The 18,019-nt window shown below is 34.3% G+C and overlaps 1 protein-coding gene across 3 annotated transcripts in view; it reads right to left on the bottom strand.

Moving 5' to 3' along the window:
* Positions 1 to 18,019, bottom strand: part of LOC145292880 (tetraspanin-9-like) — a 76,613-nt gene that overhangs the window by 22,511 nt on the left and 36,083 nt on the right. The window contains exons 2-3 of one of the 3 annotated variants that reach the window (XM_080139000.1): positions 8,106 to 8,235; positions 2,632 to 2,759 (exon numbers count right to left, since the gene is read on the bottom strand). In XM_080139000.1, coding sequence (XP_079995126.1) covers positions 2,632 to 2,703 — 72 coding nt within the window. In that variant the 5' untranslated portion in view covers positions 2,704 to 2,759; positions 8,106 to 8,235. Of the gene's footprint in view, positions 1 to 2,631; positions 2,760 to 7,223; positions 7,374 to 8,105; positions 8,236 to 18,019 lie in introns of all 3 variants that reach the window. The other 2 variants (XM_080139001.1, XM_080138999.1) reach the window with 2 other exon arrangements.

Genomic DNA, 18,019 nt, shown 5'->3' with positions numbered 1-18,019 from the left:
TAGAAGGAGCTATCTGAGTAGAAGGCTTTCAGGTATGTAGGGATCACCACAGTATAGGCGTGGGATTTTGTTTCTTGTCAGAGGTATCTGCATCGCGAGTTTTTTTTTTGTGAGAATTGGGGGCATTGAGGAATATATTTGCTTACATAATTAGTCATCTCAATATCATGTGGTTCAAGAACAAGTTAAAACAAGTACATAAAATTTCTGAAAAAATTCATGCATCAAAGGGTTAAAAGATTTTTTTCATTAAAAAAAAAAAAAAGTGCAAAGCAAAAAAATATATATTTAAAAAATGAATTTAAAGATTTTTTTATTAAAAAGAAAAAAAAAGGACAAAGCAAAAAAATATATATTTAAATAAATTTAAAGATTTTTTTATTAAAAAGAAAAAAAAAAGGACAAAGCAAAAAAATATATATTTAAAAAGTAAATTTAAAGATTTTTTTTTTTTATAACTTTCTTTAATTAAAATGAACAATTTTAAGGATTAAAGTTCTTTTGTTTTCTTATTCAATGATTTTAAAGAAAACATATCTGGACAGAGAGCAATGGTCAATCCACGCATCTTTTCCTTTCACCCCCCCTCCCCACGGGATGGGTCGAGTTAGGCCACATCAATTTTTTTTTATTTTTTTTTTTTTTATTACATTTTCACACCAAACAAGGCAAATTGCCACTTTGGTGTAGGGACTACTGTCAGGAGCAGCAACTACTGGGGTACTATATAGAGATTTGGGCAGCAAGATGTCGGTTCACGTTACATTTGAACTTCTGCACGTCAGTACAGTTGGGGAAGCAGGGACCTGGAATAGAATTCCAGAGTCTAGCGGTTCTGGGGAAGAAACTACTGGAGTAGAAAGATCTTTTACATCTAGGGATCTCTACTGTGTGGGGATGGGATTTAGTTGCCTGTCGGGTTTGTCGAGGGTGTTTACATTGTGGGGGTACAAGTGTCTACAGTTCGTGTGAGCATTCACCATTAAAATACTTGTAGAACAGGCAGAGGGATGCAACATTTCGTCGGTGGGACAGAGGCTGAAGCCTAGATGCCAGTTCAGGACCTATCAGATTGACGACTCTTTTGAACCTTGTCTAGGAGTGAGAGACTAGTAGCAGATGCACCAGCCCAAATGTGACAGCAATACTCCATACATGGGCGAATGGTGGCCTTACAGAGGTACAGGATACTTTCGGGTGTTAGTAGTTTTCTAGCACGGTAGAGAGAGCCTACCTTCTTCGCAGTGGTCCTGGCAATACTTTCAATGTAATTGTTCCAACTCATGTTTCCTGTGAACGTTAGACCAAGCATTTTGAAAGATGTACTCTCAGATAAAGTCACTGTCTATTGCTATTGGTGGCAGAGAAGATTTCTTGTAATTATTGAAGGAAACCAGTTTAGTCTTGGCAGCATTGAATGTGACCATCCATTTTTGTCCCCATTCCACTACAGATTGGAGATCACCCTCTAGTGTTTTTGCCATTTCTTTAGATATGTGTTCATTTGTTTTCCTGTCATGCCTGTTATAGAGTGTGGTGTCATCAACATATATACCCATCTCAGAGGCAATTTTGTCGGGGAGGTTATTCATAAACATCAGGAACAATACATAATTTGATAAAGTTTACAGTCTCCTTTACGCTATAGAAAGCCAGGTCTTTTGTTAGTGTGTATGTATGCATATATATATATATATACATACATACACACTAGCAAAAGTACCCGTCGTTGACTGGATTCAAAAAAAGTCTACAGAAAATGGACTGATTTATGAAAGTATGATAGGTTATGAAAAGGAAGGGTTGTAAAGAGAGCTTCGAATTTGGGGGTATCAAAACCAAAGCAAAATATGATGAAAGTAAAAATAAGATAGATAAACCCCATAATTTATTATACCATACCTGTTCACACTGAAACACTTATCACAATATTCTGTGGATCTATATTAAAAACTTTGTTAAACTTTGTGACATATTTCCATTCTATGGAGGTCAGGCACGAACGTACACCCCATAATTTTATTATACCATATTTCTTCAAACTGAAACATAATTATCAAAGTATACTTACGCAGATAGATATGAAAAATCTTTATTAAAGTTTGTGCCTATTTCCATTCTATGGAGGCCAGGCGCGAACGCAAACACAGATTTTATTATACCATCCCTATTTAAGTTAAAACATACTTATTAAAGTATTTTTATGTACATCTATATCAAAAACACTTGTAAACGTTTTTTTTTTTTAATTTTTAAATTTTTTATTTCCATACTTTATGGACCAGGTGCGAATGCAGAACCCACAATTTTAATGAACCACTGTTCTGCCAGATTAAACATACCCATTCCTGTGTCTCGATACATTTTCTATCATTATATGTAATCAGTTTTTTAAAATAGTAAACCATATAGGAGCCTATTTGTGACCAGACACACACAGAGACATTCAGCTTTATATATATATATATATATATATATATACACACACACACACACGTTTCTTGTACTTAAATTTTACATACAAATACACTTTCAATTTTTATGTAGATTCTCTAACCTTTCTTTCTATATGGAACACACACACATACACTGACATTTATATATAAAATATGTAAAGTTTCTTGTACTTACTGTGATGATGAAATTAAATACAAAAAATGTGAATCTGATCCAATCATAATTTTCAATTTGCAGGTGCGGCATTTTGTGAAATTACAAAGAAAATTCCTCGGATGAGAAAAAAAAACAATCAAAAGTTTCTGAAAAATAGTAAAAAAAAAAAAAACAATGCTGACAAAGATTATAAAAACATTAAAAAAAATATTGCCAATATTGTCAGACGAAACACCAATTTTCTGGCAACTGAAAGTATTTTAATCTAGAAACAAAATCGTTACTGAGCGGACAACAGATGGATATGTGTGTAACACGCCAATAATTTGTTTGCTTGAACTGCACCTGTTGATGGTAGTCTCCCTTTATTTTGAGGTTATATTGTATTTTGCTTAGATTTAACTCTGGTTATGGCTTCACAAGCAAATTTATGTGGCAGCCATGGTGTTAAACAAAGGTTTTTTTTCCTTTTAACCTTGAAGTAGTATTTTTTTCTTTTTTTTACTTGGGAGTCACTACTTATCAAGACCCAAAGGCCACTCGAGGATAAGAGTTAATAAGAGTGTAATGTGGAAGTGTACTAATCAATAATAATGTAAATTAGGTAGAATTTTATTATTTATGAGGACAGCTTAACGGGAACTTGTTTACTTTAGATTTGAAGGCGACCATGTTGTATTCATGCTTTGTCTGGAGCAATTTCCATAAAAAAATTTAAAATTTGGAGAAACCAAGATTTTTATGGCAATTGATAGTACAAAGATTCCATATACGAAAAAACAAAAAATTCGCAAAAGAATCTGAAACCTGTGGCAGCCAAAGTAATTTACCGAGTGACCAACAGAGGACACTATATATAACACATCAATGTGTTTATTTAAACTGCATCTGATGGTAGTAGTCTCCCTTCATTTTGAGTTTATATTCGTTAAAGAAAAAGTTGAAATGCTAAAAAATACTTCTTACATTTCATAATGATTAAACTATTTTAATCTAAAAATAAAATTACAAAAGAGAACTTGATAATTCCGCTGACGTCAGACGAGTTTTACTGGGTGGCCAACAGATGACTGTGTGTAGTACACTATCAATTTATTTAAACTGCACCTGCTGGTGGTAGTCTTAATTTGAGATTATATTTTATTTTGCTTACATTTAACACTAGCTATGACTTTACAGGCAACTTTAAGTGGCAGCCATATTTTCCTCAAAGGAAAAGTTCAATTTTCTAGAAACAAGTAATAGCTTAGAGACATAGATGTATAAATTATTAAGGTGCAACCAGATGGTCTGGTTGGTTGGTTGTTTTACGGCATATCAACCCTTTTTCGGGTTATTTAATGCCAAATCCAAAGATTTTGAAGAAAAATTTTTTTAATAGAGTATATTTGTTGTTTTCACGTCGGTTTCTATTTAACCCATAGTTGGGACCCTAACAGGTACTACCACTCCGGGTCAGAGTGGACCTGGGAGCAATGGTAATTAAAGGGTTGCTCCACACTCCCCAAAGCCCACAAGCTGAGGCCTCACCATGGATATAGTTTAAGGTCATATCCAGGACCCCCATTGAGGGACTTTTACCCTCTGCAGGGGGGCAGTCGGCGTATTCTAATGCCCCACCGACAGGGCCACCAGATGGTCTGAGAAAAAAAAAAAAATGGTTAATCTGGCAAGGCATAAGTGCGAAAAGTGCTAGGAAATTGGTGTTGCAACTGAAAAATTCTAATAAAACAAGTTATTTTTTAATATTAATAGAAAATAAGAAATAAAATTTTTAAAGTTAATTAAAAAAAAATCCATCAAAGACTCACTCACACACACATAAATAAATGACTAACATTAATCGGGACAAGATCAAAGTGTAGTATCTGTTCTTCAGATGCTGCACTTCAATTTCTTGTTCTCTGTCAGTGGAGGAGAAATTCTTCACGACTGAGACAATTTTTATTTTTGTTCTTTTTCTCCACGTTAAAAAACGACCCTGGTGTCTAACTCTGTCCCGTGGGGAGGCATTGTAAATAGGAACATTAATCAAACACATCTAAAAACACCAATGACCACTATTGTGTACCATTAAAGACAGACAATTTCATTTCAGAGCAGTTCAATGGAGGCCGATACTGGTCATGGCCAACAGTGAACATCAAGAACAGACAATGACAGTTGGAAAAGCAGGCAGTGTCCACCAGTAAATGCGAGTAAATGCATGTAAATACCTAAAACAGCACTAACCACCAGTGACTATCACTGCTTGCCATAGGTAGCCAGTGAATTCTAGTGCCCAACCATGCCCTTAAGTTGAAGGCAGATGATTTCAGTTTGGAGCAGTCCAATGGAGGCCGACACTGATCATGGCCACTAGTGACTGCCAGTTGTAAAGGCAATACAGTACACGCCAGTAATTTCTCCAAACCAACACTACTCGCCAGTAACCCCAGTGCAGATAATGACAGCCAGTGGCTTCCGCTAGCTGCCACTGCCATACAATACCCAACAGTGGAAGCCAAATGATTTCATTTGAGGCATGGACGCCAGTGCTCATTATTTTCCAGAGCTGACAATCTTAGTTTAATTTGTTTTCGGGGAGAGAGGGGGGGGGGTCCTTTATTAAATCTGTCCTGGTTTTGTATCAGACTCCCACCAGGCAATGCTGGTACATGGGTCCTGCTAATAAATAAATAAATACAAGAAAAAAGAAAAAGAAAGAAAAAATTAACAGTAGAAAATGTAATGGGGTGGGAGATATAAAACAATGATATTGAAAATGAAACTTAGGAGAAAAATAATTGAAATAATTTTGTGTTTGAAACCGATGGTACCGATGTTCTGATCTTCTATAAAAAATATTACACTCTTATTTTTTTCATTTTTGTTAATAATGAAGCCCACTGCTACTGAGATTCTCTCACAAATCTCACAAAGAGTAAAACTTTAAATTTTATTAATTTTGCCTAAAACGGATCTTCAATTTCTTAACTAAGAGTTGCTTCTGGCGACCATTGTTGTATTTCTGTTGTGTTAAAAATAATGACAATACACTGATAAATGAAAATATAAATATATATCTTCATTGTTGGTAACGGTTATGAATCATTGATTGCTAAGAAGGAGATGCATGCACGGAAATTCGATGGGTTGATTCTTCTCTGGCTCAAATCGTCAACCAACAACAATGTCCTTTTTGGTTGATATTATATAACCATTTGTGACCACCTGAAACACTCCTTTTGGGATAACATTGTCACTGTAGTCATACTCCCAAGGGCGTTTTATTCAGCCATTGTCGTTTCACTGGATTGACCTTACTTTTATTTCACCTGTGTAACCTTTCACTGAAAATGATCTTTAAAACATATTTTTAACATCTTTTTGACAATTGATCAAGTTTGTTGCTTCTTCACAGCAGGTGCCTGTGCCAGGTTTATAATTTTTATTCAAATGTCCTTTTGGTACATTTGATAATTATTTTATGTTTTTTTTTTTTTTTAATTTGTCAAAACGATTTTTCTGTACACACGACATAAATATCCAACACCATCAGGTCTTAGCTCAGCACGTATTTCACAAGATCTTACATGATATATGAATTAGGTAACATATTCGCTGCAACAGAATTTAATTTAAATTTCCCTTGCATCACATGGTTAAGCTAATCAATCGACTATCTACTTTTCATATTGGGTTCTAGCTCACCCTAGGTTCATCCCCTGTCAATCATCCAGGATAAACAATTGCACTTTGAGAACTTTACACATGTCATAAATATATCACTCCATAGAAATAGACATTAATTATGTTTTTTTTAAGATGATGACTGATAATTCGGATTATTTGGTGTGGTGCAATGGATAAAGGCATTGACTTACAATCAGTTCCAAAATTTAGTCTTCTGGAGGTTGAAGGTTCAATCTTTACTATAGGCGATAAGTAAGAATAACATAATAATTAACACTTTTACCTTGTCATGACTGACGTAACAAAAACAATCCACTCTCCATAGATAAAAGGTTTAATTCAAAATTCCCTATAAATTCCCAACAAACCACATTTTCACATAAAATTTTTGTATTCATATAAAATTTTGTGAAAAATTGACTTATGTTTCTGAATTTTTGTGATGAGGATTTATTATTTCTATGATTTGGATTATTTAGACTACTGTTCTCATCTTGTCTGCAAGAACCCATGGTGCATTGGATAAAGTACTTTGGTAAAATTCACTTGTAAGTTACTCTTCTGGAGGTTAAAGGTTCAAGCCCCAGTGCAGGCGACACTCAAAAATAAATTGCAAATTACTTAGGACTTCTATCTAGTCATGGCTGATGGAACAGGAGCATGCTACTTCCGTGGATTGAATTAAGGGTTCCATTTGAAATTCAGTTCAGATTCCAGAGTTCGACAAGATACAGCTGAAGAAGGTTGGAGGTTATATTGACCAAAGCATTCTGAAAATAACGCTTAAGATGAGAACAATAGTCCGAAGGATGCAAATAATATGAAAAACTGAACTAGTTTGAGAAAATTACAAAAGTGGAAAAAGTTAATGGACTGTGACAAAAATATTTTCAGAAAATAAAAAAGTCTAAACTATTTGCTAAAAAAAAAATTACCCAAAAAAATTAGATATGGATCTATCTATCTGGTTGGCAACCTTGCCCAGTCCAATGTAACTCTCTCCCCAAACTTTCCTGTCTTCCATCAGCTGCCTCAGATCTTCAGTAAATACCAACCACGGCTGCTGGGATGAAAGCAAGCAACCCCTGTGGATTAAAAAGGGGTTCCATTCAAAATTCTCTACAAGTTTCTGAGTTTGACAAAATGTACCTGAAGAATTTCAGAGGTTACATTCGGCCGAAACATTGTGACGGCAACATTCAAGAACAATAGTCTGAATAATCTAAATCCATCCATATTTTAAAGATTCCAAAAATGAAAATATTTTTATTTTGAGTATGGAAGGCTATTTTGAAAATGTTCGAAATTTATGGAAAGCCATTTTGTCTGGGAATTTTGCAAATATAACTCAAGAAAGATGATTTATAAAACATTTCAGTTGGAGAATGTCTGAAATTAGGGCAAAAGAATTAATTCCATCTGTGACTTCGAGGCCGAACATGTGCAATCACTTTTTCAGTGAAATAAGAAGATGGAGAAAGAGAGAGGTGAAGAGAGAATGCAAAAAAAATTTCTACTTGACTGAGTTTTTAGTTCAAAGTTAAGAAAATCCACGTTTCAGAACAAGAATTGAAACCGGAAATGATTATTTTCTTATCACAGCTAAAATTCTTCAATGCTCAAATGAAAAAGAAAGAGAAAAAAAATAAAAAATGAAGAAATTAATAATCTGAAAAAATAAAATTATTTCAAATGTTTTTAGTTTGTTTTTATAATCGCCTTTTCAGGCATTTTGCAGTCTAGACAACCAAACGAAAAAGTTGTCAAAAAACAAATATATAACAAACAAAGGTGAGACGAGTTACTTTTCTACCTACCTGGATATGTTTTTAGTGTTTTGACTTATTTCAAAGTGTTTATTTACTTTGAAACACAAGTAGTGTTGATTCTTTAAGTTACAACAAGAAAAACTGGCTGACATAAGATAATCTGGAGTCTCGATAATTGCTGAAAAAAAAAAAAAAAAAAAAAAAAAAAAACGAAAATTTAGCAAAATACTGGTCGAAACCCACATAATAAACGCCACGGCGACATTTATTGAATGAATTTCTACCAGTATTTTGTTAAATTTTCGATTTCTGAGCGATTATCCAAAGGTCCTAATGCTGGACTTATGGCAGCCATTACTATTTTCCATTCTAAATGGACCGAGTGAATCCAAGAACTCTTTTGAACCAAAAAACGCTTTAAAATATGTTAAACCATCAAAAACTTTTCTAGGTAGGTAGAAGAGTAACTTATCTTTGTTTTGATAACAAGTATTTTTTATAAATATTCGTTGACCAATTTATTGTTTTGTTGTCTATACTACAAAATGGCTGCTTCTTATTTTTATTTATTTTTTAATTCTTGAAATTTTACTCCTATGAAGACAATATCTTCTATTGTTTGCAATTAAGGAAGCAACTGTTTATAAAATCAAATCATTGCGTCATTACAAAGAGACTATAAGAAAGAAAAGCTTTGTTAATAGCTGTGAACACACAACGTTGTGTTCTCGTTAAGATTCCATATTAACCTATCGTTCTATATATCTATTATTATTACTAGCAAATAACTCCATGCTTTCTCTGGTTGCATAGTTTTGCTCGCCTGGAAGGGTGGCATCATAATGAACAAACATATACTACACTGAACTTTCGACTGCCATTTTTTTACAATAGCCAACAAAAATGAAAAATTAAAATGTATCAAATAAATGTTACCAAAGGCAAGATAAGTTACTCTTCTACCTACATAGATAAGTTTTGTGTTCACTTATTTTAAAGCGTTTACTTACTTTGAAACAAAAGTAATGTCAAACCTGTTTAGTTTGAACAAAAAAAAAAAAATGGCGATTTCGTTACAGTCATTTGGATCCTCGATAATTGCTTGAAAGTGGATAGTAAAACATTACATTTTCATACGATTAGTGACATTTATTGGATGCGTTTGTACCAGTATTTTGTTTTTTTATTTTTTTTTAATTTTTTTTTCATATTATAAACTAGATTAATTTGAAAAGTACTGGAAGTATCACCACCATTACTAATAATACTTTGTATGAAAATATAAACAATAACAATGTATATTAATTGAGGATTAATTGGATCTGTGTATTTTAGATTATGCTTAATGACAAAATTAATCAGACATGTCTAAACTTCATGGACTATTTAGATTACTTGCCAGTAGACCAGTGGAAAGGGGCCTCTTCTACTATCAGTTAGTTAATATGGTGGTAGGAGATTGCAGTAAAGGGAATGGTATGAGTGGGAGATTACCCTTATCTAACAGCATAGAACTTAGAGCAGCAAAATTTGTGCGTTATGATTATAGATGCAGAATGTTGTTACGTATAATACTTGTGACGCGCTACGATTAGGGTTCGTAAATACTGTACGCCAATATTTGTAGGAATTATGTGTAATTACTAGGGCTATGACAACAGCATATTCTTTTCATTGTTTTGACTCGAATATATATCCAACACAGACAACTGAGAACTATATTACATAAGATATCAACAGATACATACTTGAGAGTCAAAACAATAAAATCTGTTGTCCTAGCCCTAGTAATTACATATAAATATAAACTCATAACAATGGAATGTGTGATGTTTAATGTAGCAGTTGAGATTATTTAATTGTGTATGCGCAGATGCCATATGTCTTTTTTCACAGATGGAATTGGCTTGAGTTCTGCAAATAATTCTGAAAAATGTCTCTAAACAGCCAATCAAATTGCCTGAAAGATATGAATTGAAGCAGAAAGGAGTGGTGATTATTTACCTATGGAAGTCTTAATTGGTGAAAGATAACACGAAATGATTAAATGAAACAATGATCGTATTTTTGAGAACTGGATCAGTGGACGAAAGGAGAGAATTCTTTTATGATTAAGTAAAAGATATTCCTATCTCTTCTAAGTAGAACTTTTTTTTTTAGAGAGTCAGTTTGGTCAAAATTAGTGTTGCAAATAAAAACGCCTGAAACATTCATACTAGAATGAAACAATGTAGGAACTGTGTTTATAGTCCTATGTTTGACCAGAGAGAGAGAAAAAAAACAAAAACAACACTAATATACATGTACTAGAGAAGCGCATGGCATTGTCATAGGTTAAATATATTTTAATTCATGCAGATTTTGTATTGATTATTATAGAGCCAGTTCTCTATTGATTATTATATTGTACCCAATACACAATAGTGGTTTCAAAAGTTAAAAAAAATGAAAAAGTTTACGACTTTGGTGCCATCAGCTAGAATCGAAACCAAAACATTTAACTTTCTAGAGATATTCGCTAGCATCCAAGTTAACGACATGCACATCAAAACGTGACAAATTAATACAACTAAACATAAATGTATATTTGTGCATACATAGAGCATACACATTACATCAAATTATGCCCGTCAAGTTCCAATTTTCCAATTTTGACCGCCTTAGTAACTTTTTCTGGCTAAAAACCAAATCAATTTTGTTCCATTCGTCCGAATACCGAATATATAAAGTTTCAAGTCTGAACCAAAAATTGACAGAGTAGTTTGGTAGAGATTGTTCCTTATACAGGCAGACAAAGTCACATTTATGATATATAAACAGTTCGCCTGGCATTGTTTAGACATAAAATACGCTTAAATATGATATTTTAATTTATGCAGATTTTGTATTTATTATTACCATACAGCTAATTCTTAACTGACTATAATAACTTTTTAAAAATATGTACGTAAATATACGACTCAAGTGCCATCAGCTAGAATTGAAACCAGAACTTTTAGCGCTCCAGCATTATTCGTTACCATCTGAGTTCAATCCATATGCATATAAAAAACTTTAAAAATAACGTTAAAGATATAAATGTATATTTGCGCATGCATAGAAGTAATGTTTAGTCGACTTAAATCTGCCAAGTTACAATCTTTTTCAATTTTGATCCTTTGGCAGCTTTTATTACTGGCTAAAAACCAAATAAAAGTTGTTCTAAAAAGTATAAATCCCCTGTGTATCAAGTTTGTAGAAAAAAAAAAAAAAATAAATAAAAAAAATCAACAGTAGTTTGGTAGAGACCGTTCCGTACAGAGACAGACAAGGTTGTGTGTGTGTGTGTGTGTGTGGGTTAATATTTTAAGAACCACATTAAAAAAAACAGGATTAGTGAATCTCTTGACAAAGGCTTCCTTTCTAGGGCAATTGCTCTTGACATATCAAAGGCCTTCGACAAGGTATGGCATAATGGTCTACTTCACAAGATTTCCAGCTACAGTATAACTGGAAATGTTTTCTCAATCATTAAATCATTTCTCTCCGATAGGCTCATAAGAGTAGTGGTAGATGGACAAAAATTGGAGGCCTGCAATATAAATGCTGGAGTCCCTCAGGGGGTCAATCCTGGGCCCCACTCTCTTCCTGATCTACATCAATGGCCTCCCTAAACACATACTTAAATCATTCGTTGACATCTATGCGGTTGACACGACCATCTATGGCAACACATCAAAGGCTATAAATGACAAAGTTATCTCTGATTCTCTCTCCTCTGATCTCGAGCGCGTGGTTCAGTGGGAGAGGATGTGGCTGGTTACCTTTAATGCATCCAAAACCAAACTCCTATCCTTACATCATCAACGCTCTGATCCCCATCTGGCATCAATTGTGATGGATGGCTCTCGTCTGGGTGAGGCCCCGTGTTTTTACAAGCTTCTGGGAGTGACCTTTACTCCTGATCTGAAATGGAACACGTACATCAAGTCTGTTGCCAAGGTCGCTGGAAAGATGGTGGGATCCTTCTACCGCTCCAGAAGATATCTCACTACTGATGCAATTCTCTATCTGTATAAAAGCCAAGTACATCCAAGGATGGAATACTGTTGCCATATCTGGGCAGGAGCTGCTAAAAACAGCTTTTCCTGCCTTGACAGAGTACAAAATAGACTTCGTGGCTTAGTGGGGGATACTCTTTTCTCTACCCTGCAACCTCTCCCACAGAAGAGACGTTGCAAGCCTATCCTTGTTTTATCGTTATTTCCATGGCAGGTGCTCATCTGAACTCCAATCTCTGGTCCCCCCTCGCCAATCTTTCACGAAAAACACCCGTCTAGCTGAATCTACTGTGAAAAATTTCCCCCACTCTATATCTGTGTCTAAATCAAAACGCGGATTCCATGAACAAAGCTTCTTTCTTAGAACTGCACACCTGTGGAACTCTGTTCCGTCTGCCTGCTTCCCACCGGACTACAACTTGGATGTGTTCAAGTCCAATGTTAACAAATTCCTAATAAACCGCCCCCTTAAGTAAACACTTCATCAAATCTCCACACTAACGTAATGTACTTGCAATAACCCTTATCCCTGAGTGGCTTCCGGGCCTTGATAAAAAAAAAAAAAAATGTAGGGAATAAATTCTCAAACTCACCGAAATATAAGATCTACCATAACTATATTATTATAATACTAAATACTAGCATTTCAGCCCGGAGTTGCCCGGGTGTTTGGAGGTGTATGTGGAGCAAAAAAAGAAAAGTGGTAGTAGGAAGGCAGGGTCGAACCCGTACTGTGAAGTAGGAAAAGAATGGGAAGAAAATGTGACGTCTTTGCTATTACGACCACCGCCAAACCGGAAGTGACGTAGGTTTAAATTAAGGCTAGACAATCGAAAGGAGAGGATGACTTTCGAAAATATCGGCGAAAAAAGCGACCCCTCCCTGTAGAAAAGTGCCCAGTTGCGGGTGAAGAAGTTAATGTTTTTAGCCAATTTTTCGGTATTTGTCGTATGAAGGGTCGAGTTTCCAAACAATACTGATCTTGTGAAAATCCGTCGCCTTTGTTGAAAGTTTTAGGCAGACATGCAAACATACATTTATATATACGGTAGCTCAAATTTTTGAGCCAAACCAATTAAAAAGCTTACCCTATCTTTGAATACCCTTTATGTAAAATTTCAAATATTTACACCACAAATTGTCTGAGTAATTTGGTAGAGACCGCAGAAGTCAAATTTTTTTTTAAAATTTGACTCCTATTATGACCCCTTAACATTTATTGTTTTGGGCTCAAATCAAGTTATTAAGTTAGATCCATGTCCAAGGAACCTATACCTAAAATTTCAAGTGTTTAGACCCAAGTTTGGTAGAGTTCTCAAATGTCAAATCGTTGAACTTTGACCCCTTAACAGTCAAATTTCTGTCCGAAAACGGATTGCAAAGACTTTCCCAAATCTCAGTACCCTGTATATCAAATTTTGAGTCTGTAGACTAAAAATTGACAGAGTTATTGCATAGGGAAATGTACACAGACAGACACACACACACACACATTCACTTTTATAGATATATAGATATAAATCTCATTCCAAAAGTAATTCCTCCTATTTTTTATTCCACCTAAATCGATCAAAGGGGATTGCAAATTGCATTGTTATGATGACTGAACTTATGCATTCATGACCTGAAAGTTTTATCCCTATTGCAGATATTGACAGTGTGAGACTGTCATGAATGTGCCCCAGAAACATTGATGAGTTATTGAATTCCTGGCAAAAGTGCACTGAGAATAGTGGTAGAAAAATAAATTCTGGGCACAAAAGGTCACTAGTTTTAATGGTACTACTCTTGTCTTCACAGCTCTTTAACTTTTTTAATTAAAAAGTAGGAGGCATACTTTTGGAACGACCTTCAGATCTTTTTTTAATAAACATAATGTTAAGCCGTCATCCGACGAACAACCTAGGTTGGTCCACCGGATACCAACTGATATCTATTTGTTTCCCCATGTAAAACAAAATGTGACACAAGGTCGTTTTAATGTGGGAGATAACCAGCCCCCTCAAAAGTGGGCCCTCTGGCAGTTTGCAAAAATAAAATTGCCTTAGTATAGAAGGGTTTCCCTCTCCATTGACTGCGGACAATTACTTTGAGTGCAGCATCTGTGCAGACACCACACTTCAGTGACCAGCTTAGTCTTCCGGTATTTATAGAGATTGGAATAGTCTATTAGTAGGTAACATAGGTTAGTTCCACCACAACGGTATCAAAGTTTGTTTGTGATCAAGGACCAGAAATCAAACCAAAACGTGACTATTGTAAAATAAAATTAATCATAATCCTTACATTAAAAATATTTATATTGAAGCTAACATTAACTTAAGATGAAAAACATTTTAAAAATATATATTTTACTTTAATTCAAGAAGATATTGTCATGAAAAGCAGTCTGATACATAGCAAAAATAAAAGACTTATAAACAGTAGTAAATGCACAAGGCTAAAATACCTATGATGGACTTTCTTGTCAATCCACAGTTATACTCTGCTTTCAATATTTGTACCGCATGTGTGACACAAGGTCTGCCTCCACAAACCAAGCCACATGACAGGTTGAACAGACGCAGTTCCTATTTGGAATCTATGTATATTGGCTTGATTTGATAATCTTGTCTTTACATGTGTTAATACCTGTAGCATATTTTGCCCTCCATAACTTTCTACCCGAGGCATCATTTTCAAAAGTTCAAGTTTATCTTTTAGTTTGTCTTTATACCTGAGGAACGGACGTCTCACATTCTGACTACCTTCTTTTAATTGACTGTAAGGGAGTTGCTTTGGAAGTTGTCTTCCATCCATGCAGAGAAGGTGACCTGCCCAACAAAATTGGGATTTCATTAGAAATGCTTCAGTGCTTAATATGTCACACTTTTCAAATAATTCAGAATTCTATGTTATACTGTGAAACAACGTTTAAGAAAAATATCCAACTGGTCGATGTACTTCTAGTATGTGTGTACACTTTACTTTAGTAATTCATAAAAATAAAAATAAATAAAAATCTGGATCAGCGTTTTTTTTTTTTTGTTTTTTTTTTTTTAAGTGCAAATTGCATTTATTACCATCATTTTTCAAACATTTTTTTTTTTTTTTTTTGGGGGGGGGGGGTTTAAAGTGCAAATTGCATTTATTACCATTATTTTTCAAACATTTTTTTTTGGGGGGGGGGTTAAAGTGCAAATTGCATTTATTACCATCATTTTTCAAACATTTTTTTTTTGGGGGGGGGGTTTAAAGTGCAAATTGCATTTATTACCATTATTTTTCAAACATTTTTTTTTGGGGGGGGGTTTAAAGTGCAAATTGCATTTATTACCATCATTTTTCAAACATTTTTTTTTGGGGGGGGGGGGGTTAAAGTGCAAATTGCATTTATTACCATTATTTTTCAAACATTTTTTTTTGGGGGGGGGGGGGGGTTTAAAGTGCAAATTGCATTTATTACCATTATTTTTCAAACATTTTTTTTGGGGGGGGGTTAAAGTGCAAATTGCATTTATTATCATCATTTTTCAAACATTTTTTGGGGGGGGGTTTAAAGTGCAAATTGCATTTATTACCATTATTTTTCAAACATTTTTGGGGGGGGGGGGTTTAAAGTGCAAATTACATTTATTACCATCATTTTTCAAACATTTTTTGGAGGGGGGTTTAAAGTGCAAATTGCATTTATTACCATCATTTTTCAAACAATGGCTGCTTCTTGTTTTTTTCTAACTGTTCACTTCGTCCACCAAGAGATTAATAAAACCCAGCTGTCTCAACACCAGCTTAATCTTTTGCTGCCACTGTAGGACCATACGTCCATCTCACCTGGTAGCGTTTTTCCTTGACCACACACTGGCCATAGCCAACTCTTTCTCATTTTCAACTTTACACGTCTATTTTCTTCACCACACACTTTGCTTCTCTTGACCACATGGTGTCCTTTTTTTCTTGTCACCCAAGATCGCACACATGTGCTTTTTTTTCAGCTACTGCTGTTAATATCTTTGCAAGCCAGCTATCTCACAGCTCCTGCTATGCGCTCTGTTACACAGAGTCCATACATCCGATCCATACAGCAATATCGAAATAATCAGAGTAAGATAAACAGAAATTTTAGTTTTAAAAGACAGCCCTATTTCATTCCATACTCTAGATCGTAGTTTGCCAAAGTCGTCCGTTGATTTCAAAATCTTATTCATCATCTCATTATCGAGCGATGCTGATGCATTCACTTTGCTTCCTAGATGAAGAAAAAGATTTAACATACTTCAAAAGTATCCATCAATCAAAATTTTATGGGGAGTTTCCTCATAGGCTTTGGAAGCTTTACTTGTCATTTGTTGCAAAGGTGTGCGATTTGGTTGGAATATGACTTCTGTCTTTTTTTATACTTATTGTTAATCCAAATGTTTTTGTCGCATTAGCAAACCTATCGACTACTGTGCTTCAAGAATTACATTATCTGCAAAAATAAAATCAAGAATTGTTTTTACTTCTTGTTAGCGTTTCGGCCTTAAACCTTTGATGATTAAAAAGCCTTCCAATTGTTCTAAATTCAAATTGAACACATATATATATATATAAAAAATATACCTAGAAACTACAAGATTTTAAAATGGTGTATAAAGTGTATATACTACACTATTAGAAGAGACTTTATTTTAATTAAGTTAAGGATTGTGGTTAGAATAAGCTACTTTGAGGACCGTACTGATGGTAGAGTTTATTTACAGCTAGTAAATCTGGTAGAGTCTGAAAACAAGTACAAACTTTGATAAAAAAGCATGAAAAAAAAAATGGGTCAAAAAGAAAAGATTAAAACCTAGAAAAAAAAAAGGAAAAAAGGGTTCAGACTGGCAAAACAACATTCGTTAAAACATCTATTTTAGATTTGATTGATATAGATTTTCACTAAAATTACAATGGTAAAGCAATAAAGCAATTATGCTGGATGGATTACTCACATAGGACGAACATACAATTTGTATGTACGGGAATAATATATACCGAAACAAAGCATAAAAAAAAAAAAATGAATGCTGGATACAATAGTTTTTTTTTATCCTGTTTGGAAAGTAAACTTACTTTTTACTAGTACTGTTGATGACCTTGCAGTACCAATCGCGAAGCACTTTCAATGAACGCTAAAAAGCAAATAGCTTGAATAGTTTACTCTTTTCTTCGCACTCTTGTCACTTCCAAAAGCAAGTTAGTTTTCACATGAACGTGTTAATTCAAAGTATTTACAACCAATGAAAATCGTTTCAAACCTCATCTATGTCAAAGTAATAAGCTGATACGAACTTGGAAGCTCCTCTAAAACGAGGCAAACGAGAGAGATTTATCCAGCTAGCTGCGCCTCAGAACAGAGCTCCAAGAACATATGCTCAACGACCCCCTTGAGCCTCTAGTCGGAGGAGGCAAAAAGGAATCTTCAGTGACTCACATAAACTTTTGTTCATCTCTACCTACTCACACACTAACAGAACAAGGTAAACCAACACACATACACAATGCCATGCTGCCAAATACTCACATACATATGTTACTTACATATGCATATTATTCACACTATGAACACTTAAACATTTCTAAGGCTTGTGACTACTAAGTCAACTTTCTTTACCAAATACGCATTTACATAAATGAACACTTATTGAACAATAACTTATGTTAATAAAATTGTAGATATAAAAGTGTCTTGTTATAAAATTTCGTTTTTTTTTCTCAATTTTTCATTTACAAAACTGTTCATGTACTTGCTAACTGGTGACCCTTCTTACCATGAATTAAAAAAAAAAGTCAAGTCATGCTTTCCTTTGTAAAAAGTTTTATTCGCTAAAAGCGCACATCGAAATAATACATATGCTAGGCATCATTTTTGCAATGCTAGCCATCATTTTTGCAATGCTAGCCATCATTTTGCAATGCTAA

This window comes from Euprymna scolopes, chromosome 14 (assembly GCF_053919585.1).
Source record: "Euprymna scolopes isolate OS-2025 chromosome 14, ASM5391958v1, whole genome shotgun sequence".
Taxonomy (NCBI): Eukaryota; Metazoa; Mollusca; class Cephalopoda; order Sepiida; family Sepiolidae; genus Euprymna; species Euprymna scolopes.
This window is presented reverse-complemented; position numbering and strand designations above follow the sequence as displayed.